This window comes from Pipistrellus hanaki (assembly GCF_964339955.1).
Source record: "Pipistrellus hanaki genome assembly, chromosome: 3".
NCBI lineage: Eukaryota > Metazoa > Chordata > Mammalia > Chiroptera > Vespertilionidae > Pipistrellus > Pipistrellus hanaki.
Window position 1 is genome coordinate 106,017,682 of NC_140505.1, and position 16,323 is coordinate 106,034,004.

The 16,323-nt window shown below is 39.9% G+C and overlaps 1 protein-coding gene across 3 annotated transcripts in view; it reads left to right on the forward strand.

Annotated features, from left to right (window-relative positions):
• Positions 1–16,323, forward strand: part of KDM5A (lysine demethylase 5A) — a 103,586-nt gene that overhangs the window by 7,140 nt on the left and 80,123 nt on the right. For 2 of the 3 annotated variants that reach the window (XM_084878384.1, XM_084878382.1), the window contains exons 4-5: positions 2,458–2,628; positions 5,113–5,247. In XM_084878384.1, the coding sequence (XP_084734510.1) occupies positions 2,458–2,628; positions 5,113–5,247 (306 nt within the window). The remainder of the gene's footprint in view (positions 1–2,457; positions 2,629–5,112; positions 5,248–16,323) is intronic. The other variant, XM_084878383.1, reaches the window with a different exon arrangement.

A 16,323-nucleotide genomic window follows, 5' to 3' on the forward strand; every position in this document is an offset into this window, starting at 1 on the left:
CTCCCGTGCAGGCCTGGTTCCTCCCAACTGCCCTCCCTGCTGGCCGTCTTGTGGTGGCCATCTTGTGTCCCATAGGGGCAGGATCTTTGACCACATGGGGACAGCCATCTTGTGTGTTGGAGTGATGGTCAATCTGCATATTACTTTTATTAGATAGGATAGAGGCCTGGTGCATGGTTGGGGGCCAGCTGGTTTGCCCTAAAGGGTGTCCTGGGTCAGGGTGGGGGTTCCCTTGGGGTGTGGGGTGGCCTGGGCGAGGGGCCTGTGGTGGTTTGCAGGCTGGCCATGCCTGCCGGGCAACCCAAGCGGAGGCCCTGGTATCTGGAATTTATTTACCTTCTATAATTGAAACTTTGTAGCCTTGAGTGGAGGCTAGGTCAGCCAGGACAGGTGGAAAGCTTTGCTTCCTCCGTTGCCAGGGGCAACCCTAGCCTGCTCTCTCCAGCTCCATGGCTGCCGCCATTTTTCTTGGGATTTATCTTCTAGGTTGGCAAGGGCAGGCGGAAAGCTTGGCTTCCGTTGATGGGGAAGCCCAAACCTCTTAACTGCTCTCTGTGGCTGCAGCCAGCTTGGTTGGGGTTAATTTGCATACTCGCTATGATTGGCTGGTAGGCGTGGCTTGAGTGGAATGATGGTTAATTTGCATATTACTCTTTTATTAGGTAGGATTAATGCCCTGGTGCACAGATTTGTGCACATTGAAAGAAGATTAATTAGAAGGTGGCCGATGGGGTAGGACTAGGTGAGACTTGCCGGACATGCCCTGGAGCCAACCTCCCATGGTTCCTCCCCTGCCAGCTGCACTTGAAGAGCATCCGCGGAGTAGCAGAGTCCCTTAGGCAGGTGGGGTCTCTTGGCCTGGCCTGCGGGGATTGGGCCAAAACTGGCTCTCCAACATCCCCTGAGGTCTCCTTCCTCTCTGGTTATGGGATGCATTACCAAATCTTGGCAGCTCCTGTGTTGAGTGTCTGCCCCCTGGTGGTCAATGCGTGTCATAGTTACCGGTTGTATGGTTGCTTAGCCTTTTTTGTACTATCTATACTAATAAAAGAATAATATGCTAATTAGGCTGGGAGACCTTGCAGGAGACATTTTTCTGGACAGAGCCATGGTAGGGGTGCTGAGGTAGAGATGGTTAGAGGCCAAGAGGGGAGGGCAGTTGTGGGTGATCAGGCCGGTGGCGGGGAGTGGGTGACGTTGGGGGTGATCAGGTTGGCAGGGGTGGGGGGGGATATGGGGGTAAGCAGGCTGGGTCAGTTGGAGGCAAGCAGGCCAGCAGGCAGATTGGTTCGGGGCACCCAGGCAGGCAGGCAGGTGACCGGTTAGGAGCCAACAGTCCTAGATTGTGAGAGGGATGTCTGACTGCTGGTTTAAGCCCACTCCCTGTAAACTGGCAGTAGGACATCCTTCAGGCAGCCCAGATTGGAGAGGGTGCAGGCCGGTAGAGGAACACTTCCTCCTCCTCCCCTCTCCCCCCTGTGCCCGAATTTTATACACTGAGCCACTAGTCTTGAAATAATTTTTTTTTTTTCACATTTAAATTGCAGAGTTAATTTTGGAAGATTTCACTTACAAGGAAAAAAGTAAAAATAATGATATTTAAATTACAATTGATATTTTCAGCTGCCTCCTACATCTTCCTACTGGGGATTGAGCCTATAACCCGGGCATGCAACCTTGACTGGAACTGAACCCAGGATCCTTCAGTCCTCAGGTCAATGCTCTATCCACCGAGCCAAACCTGCTAGGGCTAACTTTAAAAAATATATATTTTATTGATCTTAGAGAGGAAGGGAAAGGGAGAGAAGGATAAAAACATCAATGATGAGAGAGAATTGATTGGCTGCCTCTTGCACGCCCCCTACTGGGGATCAACCCCGCAACCCAGACATGTGAAGGAATCAAACCTGGGAATCTTTCAGTCTGCAGACTGACGCTCTATCTATTGAGCCAAACCAGCTAGGGCTAACTTACTTTTTATGATACATTTGAAAATTAATATTAGGTCAAAATTCTTGAAAAATTTTGTTTTATGCCAAAAATTCTGGGAAGTATAATTTTACGCTAAAATGTAGTTCTAGGTTTGTTTTATCAGTCATGTAATAATGTCAATAATTAAGCACTGTGCTGAGAATTACCTAGTGCAGGTGTGTGATACCAGAGGGTAAATATTGTGAATTTGAAGGATGGGTTTGTATCTTGTAGGAAACCATACGGGTAAAAACAATTTGTTTTAAGAATTTTATTTTTTAACAATTAAAAGGTAAATATTAGGTTTAAATTAGACGGTAAATTAGGTTGCATTCTTGGTTTTATAGAATTATAGGATTTCAAAATTAGGAAGGGGCTTTGGAGCTAAACTAATCTGAATACCTAGTTGTTCAAAATTCTATGTAACATTTAGTCAGAGTACACAAATCTACTTTTTTCCTTAAATAATTTTTACTTTCTTTTCAGATTGTTGCCAGCAAAGGAGGTTTTGAAATAGTCACAAAAGAAAAGAAATGGTCTAAAGTGGGTAGCCGCTTGGGATATCTTCCAGGAAAAGGAACTGGGTCTCTTTTGAAGTCACACTATGAAAGAATTCTCTACCCGTATGAACTTTTCCAGTCTGGTGTCAGCCTTATGGTGAGATGCATCACTTTATTTATTTATTTTTTTTGAGTAGATAAAGCCAGTCTGCTATGTACAAACTTTAGACTGTGTTCACCATAAGGTAGCAGTTGACTGTGCATAGAAAGTTGAAAAAGATTTCTCCATGTACCAGGATTTTGGGGAGCAAGGTATAGTTTAAAAAAGTTATTTTTGGTGGTTTACAAAATAAAAGCTAATGGGAGTGAAGGCTGTTTCTCTTATTTATTTAAAATAAAATCCTTTATACTTTTTGAAAAATTTCTCTTTAAAAAAAACCAACAACATATTTTTTATTGATTTCAGAGAACAAGGGAGAGGGAGACAGAGAGATTATAATATCAATGATGAGCGAGACTCATGGCTATCCCCTGCAGGCCTCTTACTGGGGATCAAGCCTGCAACCCTGCATGTGCCCTGACCAGGAATCAAACCCGGGACCCTTCAATCCTTAGGCCAATGCTCTATCCACTGAGCCAAACCAGCTCGGACAAATTCCTCTTCTTTGTTTTATGTATTTAACAGCTTTATTGAGGTATAATTTACATATCATAGAATTCACTCATTGTAGGTATTCAGTCAAAAGCTTTAATTATATTGCATAATCTAGTTTTAGAACATTTCCCTCAGCACAAAATGTTCCTTTGTGTTCATTTATTTATTTTTTATTTTTCCCCCTTATTTTTTAAACTAAATTATCTGTGTATATATCTTACCATTGCCCTCCCCCCTCCCCATACATACCCTCCCTCCCCAGAGTTTTGTGTCCATTGGTTGTACTTATATGCATGTATACAAGTCCTTTGGTTGATCTATTATCTCCCCTTTGTGTTCATTTATAGTTGGTTCCTGCTTCTACCTCCAAACCTAGACAATTCTTGACCTATTATTTGACTATCGTTTTGTCTTTTGTAGAAATTTCACATAGATGGCATCATACAATATGATTTTGTGTTTGGCTTCTTTCACTTAGACTAATGTTTTTAAGATTCATCCATGCTTTAGCATGTATTAGTACTTCATTCCTTTTTATGGTTGAATGATACATAGTTATACCACATTTGTTTGTCCATGTAATAGTTGATGGACAGTTGGGTTCTTTCCAGTTTATGGTTATTATGAATAATGCTGTGAAATCAATTACAAATCTTTATGTGGACGTATGTTTTCATTTCTCTTGGGTGGATATCTAGGAATGGAATTTCTGGGTTGTATGGTAAGTTTATGTTTAACTTTTTAAGAAACTGTCAAACAGTTTTCCAAAGTGGCTGAACCATTTTACATTCCCACCAGTAATGTAGAGGCTTCCAGTTTCTCCATGTCTTTGTCAGCAGTTGGTATTGTCAGTTTTTTTGCTTATAACCATTTTAGTGGGTGTGTAGTGGTATCTCGTGATTTTCATTTTCATTTCTCTAATGACTAATAGTGTTCTGCATCTGTATATTTTCCTTTATCAAGTGTCTGTTGAGATATTTTTTATTGGATTGTTTCTCATCTTATATTTGTTCTGAGTTCTAGATACAAGCTCTTTATCAGAAAATGATTTTACAAATATTTTCTTATCTGTAGTTTATCCTTTCATTTTATAATGGTTTTTATTTGAAGAGTAATTTGTCAACTTTTCTCTCCCCGTTTGTGGATGGTATTTCTGTGGATGATTTTGTGTTTGGCTTCTTTCACTTAGACTAATGTTTTTAAGATTCATCCATGCTTTAGCATGTATTAGTACTTCATTCCTTTTTATGGTTGAATGATACAAGACCATAAGTCATTTTCTTGACTCAAGACCACAAGGATCTTCTTCTTTATTTTCATCTAGACTTTTAAGTTTTAGCCTTTTGTTGAGGTCTTTGATCCATTTTGAATTCTTTTTGTATACAGTATAAGGTAAAGGTATATACTTTTTTTGATTGGCACCAGGTGTATGAATATCGGGCTGTACTAGCACCATTTGTTTAAAAGACTACCCTTTACCCATTGATTTCCTTTTAGCACCTTTGTTAAAAATAAGTTGACTTTAAATATGTGGGCATATTTCTGGTCTCTGTTTCGTTCTTTGATTCATTTGTTTACCCTAATACCAATACTATGTTGTTTTGAGTACTAAAGCTTTTTAGTACATTCTTTTTCTTTTATTTTTTATTGAATTTATTAGATGACATTGGTTATTAAAATGTATGGTAAATTTTGATTCCTGATAGTGTAAGTCCTCAAACTTTATTCTTTTTTTTTTTTTTTTTTCATGATTTCTAAACACTTTGCATTTCCAGATAAATTTTAGGATCAGCTTCTCAATTTCTACAAAAGCCTGCTGGATTTTTAATAGGGATTATGTTAAATCTACAGATCAATTTGCTGGGAGAATTGTCAACTAGTTTCATGTAGTATTAGGGATTTATTGGAAATTTGCTATTTTTCTTGAGTCTCAAATCGGATCTCTTATCAGTGAATCTGCTCTCTTTCTGTGCTCTGATTCTTTAGGGTGTTCAAATGCCTAATTTAGATCTTAAGGAAAAAGTGGAGCCTGAGGTTCTTGGCACTGAAATCCAAACTTCCCCAGAGCCGGGCACAAGAATGAATATTCTGCCAAAGAGAACAAGACGTGTCAAGTCTCAGGTATACATTTCCATGGGCCATTTTTAACAGGAATTTTAAATGCATCACGGTGCATCTGGTTATGGGAAGTCATTCAAATATTGTTATTCATTAAAATTTAAATAGACCTATCTTTAAATTACTTTTGAGATGAATGGGGAAGAAATTATAAAATTCAGTCTAATTTGTTTTTTAATTTTTGAATAGTTTTGGACAGGAATGGCAAATAAGAGGATGACTCTGGATATTGTAGGGTCAGTTTTCCAGACATGCTCATGAAATGGTTATCAGAAATGAGAGGAGTAGGAAAGAGTGGTCTTGTATTTTACTTGTCATTCCTTTAAGAACCAGAATATAAGTTTCTTAGTGTCTTGATCATTTCAGTGTAACTTCTATACTGTTCTTATAACCTAAAATAATTTCAAAGCCTAATGGATGCATCAGAGAAGTGCCCTAATTTCTTTTGGTCTGCTCTTCCTTACTATTCCCATTTCTCTGTGGTCCTAAAAGTTGTATATTTTTTTAGAATTCTCACCGAGGATATGTTTTTATTGATTTTTAGGGAGAGAGCAAGGGAGAAACATCGTGAGAGAAACATTGATTGGTTGCCTCCTGTATGGATCAAACCCGCAATCTAGGTATGTGCCCTGATTGGGCATCAAGCTAACTGGCCAGAGCCCCATAGTTGTCCTTTTTAAGGTTTTTGTTAAAGGAAAGTCAATAAGCTGGGACAGTGAGGTGCCCTTAGAACTCTGAAATGTGGTCCATTTAAATTAAACATAAAAGTAGATAAAAAAAAATACAGCTTAACTGGATCTGATCATTGACTTGAACATATCTAAAAAATAATGTGTTGAAAGGATAGGAATGACTTACATAGAAAGTGGGAATCAGAAAGAAGATAGGTCATGACAAGAGACACTGTATCAAGAGACACTATCTGGGTGGTAAGGAGTCTTGTCACTGTAGAGGCAGGCTAGAGATATATATATATATTTTTAAATATATTTTATTGATTTTTTACAGAGAGGAAGGGAAAGAGATAGAGAGCTAGAAACGACGATGAGAGAGAGTCATCGATCAGCTGCCTCTTGCACACCCCCTACTGGAGATATGCCCGCAACCAAGGTACATGCCCTTGACTGGAATCGAACCTGGGACCTTTCAGTCCCCAAGCCGACACTATCCATTGAGCCAAACCGGTTTCGGCTGCCACCATTTTGTTGGGATTTATTTATCTTCTATGATTGAAACTTTGTAGCCTTGAGTGGAGGCCTGGGCCCACCAGGGTGTGTGGAAAGCTTGGCTTCCTCCATTGCTGGGGAAATCCAAGCCTCCCTCCTGCTCGCTTTGTGGCTACAGCCATCTAGATTGGGGGGATTTGCATACTCACTCCTGACTGGCCGATGGGTGTGGTTTGTGGACATGGCTTGTGGGTGTAGCGGAGTGATGGTTAATTTGCATATTACTCTTTTATTAGATAGGATTACATATAGCAGGATATTGTAAAAATTAAGTTACAAATTTTTTTTTTTTTTTTTTTAATTTGGGAAAATGGGGGCCAGGTGGGAAGTCCACCTCTAGTGGGAAGACTAACCCCTCTCTGGCCTTTTACCATTCCTTTTATTGAAATTCTGAAACAAAGACATCTCTTAGGCAGGAAGTTCCAACAACAGAAAATCAACTTACATTTACATATGATTAACAAATTAAAGTTGCCTCAACTATCACTATCTCAACTAGACAATGAGTTAGTAGCTCTGACCATTCAGAGACATCAAGCCTGACTAGCTCTTTTTACTTTTTAATACCAGTGACAATGTTAGGTTTCGGTTCCTGGCATCTCCCCCCAATTCCTTCCTTTAAAAAATCTTGCATTTACAGACCAGGAATAAACATATAAGAACAAAAAATGTTTGAGTCCCAATTTCCAAGTTCAAGAGTTCTAAGTCTAAGTTTCAGTGTCCAAAAGTTTTGAGTCCAAGTTTTAATGTCCAAAAGTTCTGAGTCCAAAAGTTCTTCATGTGTACATGTCAGCAATGATATCTGGATGGTGGACAAATGGTGGTGATACAGGGCCGACCCTCTCTGGTTTGGTCCTGGACAACCTGCAGCGACACACAGCTGCTGGCTGCTGGCATGGCAAGGTGTCGCCAGCGTCCTCCGTGTCTGGACTGTTTCTCCTCCTGTCTTCATGGCTCGAGCATTCCTGCTAATTCCTCTGTTGCAGGAACCCACATGGTCTTGGAGTTGTTTTCTGAAAATATATAAACATATCTCGACCAAAATTAATAAAGGAATCTTTTCTATAAATTTTATTTGGAATACTTTTTTTTTTTTTTTAAATATATTTTATACAGAGAGGAAGGGAGAGAGATAGAGAGTTAGAAACATCGATGAGAGAGTCATCAATTAGCTGCCTCTTGCACACCCCCTACCGGGGATATGCCCGCAACCAAGGTACATGCCCTTGACCGGAATCGAACCCGGGACCCTTCAGTCCCTAAGCCGACGCTCTATCCATTGAGCCAAACCGGTCCCGGCTACTTGGAATACTTTTAATTTTTTTGCCCAAACAATTTTTGACTTATTTTGATACTATGTGTGTTTTTCATGGCTGTCTTACTGTTATCATTACAAATGAAAATTGGTTTTCAAAAGAAAAAAGATTTTTCTAGATGTAATTTATTTACAGGATATTTTTTCTTACATGTTATTTTCCACTATCCCCCTTTTTTCTATTTAATTATTAGGAGGCTTTTTGAAAATTTTTTATAATGCTGTTTTGATAACTTTTAAATTTTAATTTTTTGTACAAAAACTATGCTTTAGGGTTCATTGCATGTTAAACAATTTTACCATGAAATGGACTACCAATAGAAATTTTGGTTAATACTTTAGGAACAGCCTGTTGTACAATTAAATTTTCTTGAATATTAACTCATTTCATTTAGCCAATTTTTTTAAAATAAATTTTTATTCATTTTATTACAAATGTTCATTCCCCCCCCCCCACACACCAGTGCTCTCCTCCACCAGGTTTCCACCCCACCCTCTGCCCTTTCCCCACTCCCCATTGTCCTCATCCATAGGTGCACAGTTTATGTTCGGTCTCTTCCCACATCCCCCTCTCCCCTTTTCCCCAAGAATTGTCAGTTCACTCCCCTTCCATACCTCTGATTCTATTATATTCAACAGTTAATATTGTTCATCAGATTTTTTTTTTTTTTAATTTCCTTAGTTTTTAGATTCACTTGTTGATAGTTACGTATTTGTTGTTCATAATTTTTATCTTTATTTACTTTGTCTTCTGAAAGAACCCCCTTCAGCAATTCATATAATTCTGGTTTGGTGTTGATGATCTCCTTTAGCCTTTTTTTTATTAGTGAAGCTCTTTATCTGACCTTCGATTCTGATAGATATTAGTGAAGCTCTTTATCTGACCTTCTTTGCTGGATAGATTATCTTTGGCTGTAGGTTCTTACTATTTATCACCTTGAATATTTCTTGCCATTCCCATCTGGCCTGCATGGTTTCTGTTGAGAAATCAGCTGACAATCGTATAGGTGCTCCTTTATAGGTAACTACCTGCTTTGCTCTTGCTTCTTTTAATATTCTCTCTTTGTCTTTTGCTCTTGGAATTTTAATTATGATTTGTCTTGGTGTGGTCCTCTTTGGATTCCTTTTGTTTGGAGTTCTGTGCGCTTCCTGGACTTGTAAGTCTAATTCTTTCACTAGGTGGGGGAAGTTTTCTGTCTCTATTTCTTTCAGTATGTTTTCGATATCTTGCTCTCTCTCATCTTCTGGGACCACCATAATTCTGATGTTGGTTCGCTTGAAGTTGTCCCAGAGGTTTCTTACATTATCTTCAATTTTCTGGATTCTCTTGCCTTCTTGCTTCAGTGGAGGAGTGTCTTCTGGCTCTTTATGTTCCAAATCTTTGACTTGATTCTTGCTATCTTCCATTCTGTTTTTAGGACTCTGTATAATATTTTTTATTTCAGTCAATGTATTCTTCATTTCTTGTTGATCCCTTATCATTTCTTGTTGATCCCTTATCATTTCTTGTTGATTCCTTATTAATTCTTGTTGATTCCTTATTAATTCTAGTTGATCCCTTTTCATATCCTCATAGGTCTTATCCGTCTTTTCTAGGAAATTCTTGAAAAACCTTATAAGCGTAGATTTGAACTCTATATCCAGTCGCTTTTTGTCCTCAATTTCTTTCGTCTGTGATCTATTTCGTCTCGGCATTTTCGCAGTTTTCCTGAGTTGGTAGCCTTAAAAGTCTCTGTGTTCTGCTTGGATGGGGCAGGATTTCAGGGTGGAGCCTGCAGCTTTGGCTTCTGTCAGCCCCGCCCTATGCGGGTCCTTCAGTACTCGCTGCCAGCACCTCTGAGAGAAAGGTGCCCTCGATTTTCGCCTGCTGCCAAACAGTCTATGCTCTTCCCCAATGAGCCCGGAACTGGGGTTCAGTTCAGTTGGAAGTGAAGTTGGAGGTGGCGTTCAGAGCAGTCCGGAGCCCCAGCCTCCTTCCCGCCAGGGCAATTCCGTGGCACAGCCAACCATCCCTTCTCTGCGCGCAATGTGCGCGCCGCCGGGACCTCCTTTCGCCGCTTCCCCTGGGTTCTGCCTTACAGCCCAGCTCCCTCTGTGTGAGCCTGGGTCCCTGGGGTCTGGCCTAGAACTGGGGTTCAGAGCAGTCAGAACTGGGGCCCAGCACAGTCGGAGTTTTATCTCCTTCCCGCTAGGGAACGCCAGCCAGGCACTCAGCCTCCCTCCTCTCCCGCTTTGTCCTCTCCGCGTGTCTTCGTACCTTGAGCTTTTACAGCTCCTCCGCGCTTCCTTCTGGTTTTCTCCTTGCTTCTCGTTGTAGAATTTCGAGTCAGTCAACTTTCCTGTAGTTCTGGGTAATGTCCATTTTATATTTTAGTTGTATTTTATTGAAATTGTTGTGTGCTGCTGCGGCTAGGTGTTTACCTGTCAGCCATCTTGGAACGACTCCCTCATTTAGCCAATTTAAATTAATCTGAAAACTTGACTATTTTACTGTCAAATTTAATACTTTAACAACAATTTTAGTTTACTCTGTAAATATTAATAGAAAAGATTATATGCATCCTTGAGAAAGCCCTGAGCACTCCTAGATTTAGGCTGGATTTAGATGTAGGACAGTCGCCATCAGCCACTTCTCTGTTGCTTGGATCTCAATATGAGCCATGCCAAGTCTCTTGTTTGTAGCTGGGTCTCAATCTGAGCTGGACCAAATCTGTTTGTTGCCTGGGTACCGATCTAGCTGGGTATGGGAAGCGCGAAGCAGCCATGGGACAGGAGACATCCCTCAGAAGGGCGAGTGTTCAAGCCCCTACAGCATTGGGGGGGTGAGGATCTGTGCCCCACCTCTGTTGGCCCCCAACTCCTCTCCTGATGGCCCTCTGCGGCTGTGCCTGTCTTAGGTTGTCCCTCCCTTGAGGAATCTTACCCGTCATTGGCTAACCAGCCATCCTCCGGGGCCAGGCAGGGTGATGTCAGGTTCAGTTCTGTCTCCTTGGTAGCCTATGCCCCTATGGCCTCCATGCCCAGTACCTGCCTTGGGATCCTCTCGCCTGCTGGCGGGGCCCCGGCATTGATCACATATCTTGGGGAACCCAGGTTTCTTCTCCAGGGAGGTCCCAGCTCACGCCATTGTGCGAGAGACAGATCCATGGTACCAGCCACCACGAGGCTTCAACCTCAGCATGAATTGAAAACTCAAGCAACAGCTATGGGCAATTGGATTGTGACAAGAGGGTCCCTCTTTGCAAATAAGGCAAGAAAGGCCAATATAGAATGCTCAAGTGCCTTCCCAGTGAGGCTTTCCACACAGTGGAAGGGATTAAATCCTTTCATGTCCTTTTAAATTGCTGCCAAACATTCAAAAATTAGATTTTTAAGTTTGTTTGGAATAATTGTACAATATGCTGTTGTAAAATATCAAAAATTATAATGGCATTGTAGAATAATACCATGCAAGGATATTCTTTGTTCTAAGCCAGTGGCAATTCAAATTCAAACTGGCTATCAAATTTCTTTTTGTATAGACAAGGTCTTAGTTACATTCTCTGCACCTCTCCCAGGAGCAAGTAGTGATATTCCTCTACTTTGGTGCAAGCCAGAAACCTCTCTTTAATTTTACACACAAAGGAGCATTGGTTTGATTTTGTGTCATACAAAAATGGAAGCTGGGTGGCAGCACCTGTGTAATTATACTTCCTTGCCCCACCCATTTTCCTCCTGGAAGACCAAGGTGCTTAGTATTATTGGTGACTACATTAGGCAAGGGATCAGCCTACATAAGGGCTTTTACCCATGAAGGGTCAGGAACATTAAGTCCTAAACACTTCCACATTTGTCCCAGGTAATATTACTATACAGATGAATACTGCTAACATGGCAAGAAAGACATTCTGCTGTCTTCTTCACCATGCCCCAGGTGTTCTCCAGGCTGTTTCCTGTCCGGCTCGTCCTCCTGCTCATCTTCAGTGGACTGCTTGGAGTCACTGCCCTCTGTAGCTGGAGTAGTTGATTGTCTGCAGCTGCATGGTGTGGCTCCAGGTGCAAGGTCCTCATTAGTCTGCCTAGTTTCTCTCCTGGATCCCTGTTGCAGTTTAATATTTCTAGCAGGAATCCACATTGGTTTGGAAAAATTTTCTGGGAATATACAAGCATACCCTCTGCCAAAGGTTAATAATGGATCAGGTCCCTTCCATAAACTAGATTCGGGATCCTTCCATTTAACTAGACCATTTTCTTTTGTTTTACTCTGATGCCAATGTATTTCCATGGGCATCCTTCCTTCATCATCACAAGTGAAAAAGTTTAAAGTAATTAAGGCTTGGTGCAGCCTACCTGCGGGTGATTTCTCCATCATCCCACCTTTTTGTTTTTCAAGTTGGGATTTTAGCCGCTGATGCTGTCGTTCAATAATGGCCTGTCCTTGGGAATTATATGGTATTCCTGTAATATGCTGAATTTTCCACCTTTTACAAAATTCCTGGAATTGACAGCTTGTGTAAGCAGGCCCATTATCAGTTTTAATAATTTTTGGAATTCCCATGACGGCAAAAGCAGCTAGGCAATGATTAATGATCTGTTTTGCCGTTTCTCCTGTAGATGCAGTAGCCCATAGGACTTTTGAAAAGGTATCTACGGAGACATGTAATGCCCCAAGGCGTCCAAAGGAATTATAATGCGTTACATCCATTTGCCAGATATGGTCTTTTAGCAAACCTCTGGGGTTGACTCCTGTGTTAGGCCCTTGAGGTAGATGTAACATGCAAGTTGGACACTCCTTAATAGTCTGTTTTGCCTGTTGTCGAGTGATTGAGAATTGTTTAGACAACATTTTGGCAGGCTGATGTAAAAGCTGATGAGATTCTAAGGCTTCTTTTAATAAAGCAACCAGTTGATCAGCCTGTGCATTTCCTTTTGTTAAGGGACCAGGTAAGACAATATGAGCCCTGATATGAGTGATATAAAAAGGATATTGTCTCTGTTGTACAATCTGCTGAACTTGTTTGAATAGTAAAAATAAACTTTGGTCACTAAGCCATTTCAACCGGGCAGTTTCAATTCTATTCACTAAGTTTGCAGCATAAAAGGAATCAGAGACAATATTAAGAGGCTCTTGGAAATCCTGCAATGCAGCCTTAATAGCTTCTAGTTCAATTCTTTGTACAGAAGTATGACTGGTGAGTATGACTCGGTCTGAATCTATTGTATGACAGGCAGCTTTCCCATTTGATGATCCATCAGTAAAAACAGTTAAAGCTCCAGGAATAGGTTCCTGCCTAGTATTTTTTGGTATAATGATGGAGGTATTATATAAAAATTGTAATAATTTATCTTTTAATAGATGACAGCTAAGTTCCCCTGAATATCCACTTAACCCAATTTGCCAATTTATATCAGTCTGAAATAATATTTCTAATTGCTTCCCAGTGAGGGGGAGGTAGATACACTGGGGCTCTTCCCCTCTAAGCTGTTTACAATGTTTCCTATTTTGAAATAATAATTGGGCCAATAATTCTACATATGTAACTGCAGTTTTAGAGGATTGATGTCCTATTCAATAATGGCAGGGTAATTTTTATTTTGAAAAATGACTCCAGTGGGACTATTTCAGTAGGGTTAATTTGTCCCAATAAAGGCAATTCGGGCTGTACCCCTGCTACTTGGGCTGAGGAAATTGCCTGCTCAACCCTTAGCAACTCATTTCTAGCTTCATCAGTTAATGTTCGGGGAGAAGAAAGATTAGAGTCACCTCTAAGTAAACTAAATAAATTTGTCATTTCTCCTGTAGATATCTTCAGATAAGGTCTTAACCAGTTAATGTCTCCTAATAATTTCTGAAAGTCATTTAAAGTTTTAAGACAATCTTTTCTTATCTCCACCTTCTGAGGCCTAATGCTTTGGTTTTCAATTTTGGTTCCCAGATGTTGGAAAGGCATTTCTTTTTGTACCTTCTCTGGGGCAATTCTTAAGCCCCATTTAGGGAGCTCCTCTTCTAATTGGGAGAACATGGCCAAGGTCTGTTCCTCCTGTGGGCTTGCTAAGAGCAAGTCATCCATGTAATGAATAATGTAACATTGGGAATATTTGTCCCTTAAAGGCTGAACAGCTTGAGCCACGTATTTTTGACACAAAGTAGGGCTATTGACCATTCCTTGAGGTGAAACGTTCCATTGATATCTTTTCATAGGCTCTATATTATTAATAGATGGCACTAAAAATGCAAATCTCTTTTTATCTTGAGGTGCCAAGGGAATTGTGAAAAAACAATCCTTAAGATCTACTACTATGAGGGACCTATTTAAAGGGATTTGTAAAGGCGCTGGAAGTCCAGGTTATAAAGCTCCCATGGTATGCATAGTAGCATTAACAGCTCTAAGATCATGAAGTTACAAAATTTTTTTAAAAAGATTTTTTTTAGAGAGGAAGGGAGAGGGATAGAGAGTTAGAAATATGGATGAGAGAGAAACATAGATCACCTGCCTCCTACACACCTCTACTAGGGATGTGCGCACAACCCTTGTACATGCCCTTACTGAAATTGAACCTGGGACCCTTCAGTCTGCAGGCTGACGCTCTATCCACTGAGCCAAACCAGTTAGGGCCAAAATTTATTAAAATGTTTCTTACATACTGTTATATTGGCTGGGCTGTGAGCTTGACATGCTTGCTCTACATGTGTTCCTTGAAAGCTGAAATTACTATTTGTCTTATCAAAAATGAGCAAATTATTACTTTTTAAAAAATACTTTATTTCAGAGAGGAAGGGAGAGGGAGAGAGAGAAACACCAATGATGAGAGAGAATCATTGATTGGCTGCCTCCTGTACGCCGCCCACAATGGGAGTGAGCCTGCAACCCCAGCATGTGCCCTTGACTAGAATTGAACTCAGGACCCACAGCCTGATGCTCTATCCAGTGAGCCAAACTGGCTAGAGCAAGAATTAGCAAGTTCTTAACACCTTTACATAGGAGAATGAAGCCCATTATGCCAATAAGGCTCATTATTGGTGACACTAAATTTGAGCCAGATTTCTCCATTTATAAAGCGCTTATTCTCTTTGTAATAAAAAGAATAAATCATGAGAAGGTGTGGATAACCTCTTTTCTAGTTATGATTTATCCAATAATCTTAACATTCATTGATAATCTTTGCTTGAATTAGTTACTATATTGGTGGTTGCAAAATGGATGGTTTTCTAGTTCTATTATTCTTTGTATATTTATTAGTTATCCTTTTCTTTAAAGAACAACCCATACTTTTTCTTAAGCTATATTTTTCATACAGTAAAATGTATATATTAAATCTACATTTTGATGAATTTTTATACCTTTGGAACCATGACTGTTCCTCATTTATATCACTGTAGAGCATGATTTTTTAAATACATGTCTTATAACCTTTTATTTGTTTTTTAAAAATAAATATTTTTCGCCCTGACCAGTTTGGCTCAGTGGATAGAATGTCGGCCTGCGGACTGAAGGGTCCCAGGTTCGATCCCAGTCAAGAGCATGTACCTTGGTTGTGGGCACATTCCCAGAGGGGTGTGCAGGAGGCAGCTAATTAATGTTTCTCTCTCATTGATGTTTCTAACTCTCTATTCCTCTCCCTAAAAAAAAAATAAAATAAAATATATTTTAAAATATATATTTTTTATTTTAGAGAGGAAGGGAGAGGGAGAGAGAGAAAAACATTAGTGATGAAAGAGAATAATTGATTGGCTGCCTCCTGCATACCTCCTTCCCCCCACCCCTCCCGCTGGGGATCGAGCCCAAAACCCAGGCATGTGCCCTGACCAGGAATGGAACCGTGACTTCCTAATTCACAGGTTGATGCTCAATCACTGAGCCACACTAGTTGGGCCCCTTTATTTCTTGTTTCAAATTTGGCTAATGGGAGCATCTTTAAACTGATTCATGATGTCCTTTTGACCATGTTTCCATTTGTTTTTGAGCACCTATTTAAGCACAGAAAAGGCTCGTTTTCATGCCAGCTTTAGACCTGGAATCAGCCATTTATCCAAAGAATCCTGTGTAATTTTATTGGGAAATGGTATTTAGAAACCAAAATCTAAGCACAAAGTGTGTTTTTTCCTACTAGGATACATTATTTATAGACTCTTTTTAGTGGTCAGGGCTGGGAAGTAAATTCTAAAGACATTGTGACTTTATATTTTGAGCTCATACTGATAATTTCACTTCTAATCCAATATCACAAAGTTCTTTTGGTTTTTGTTGTAGTTATTTTCCTAGCATTTTCCATTGGTAATTTAATTCTTTTATTTTTATTCTTTTGTTTTGATTGATATGTTTAAGACTATAAAGTTCCTTGTGATCCCTGATTTAATTTGTTCCAGAAATTCTGATATATAGCCTTTTCATTATCATTTTAAAATCATTAGTTTTTCATAGAAAGTTAAATTCCAGGTGGTAGGGCCTTTTGATTTTAATTTTTTTATTTCAGTTGTTTTATTCCAAAGAGATCAGGTAATTTCCCCCTCCTGCTTTTTGGAACTGTATTGCCTATCTATAAAGATTGTTGTTAGGA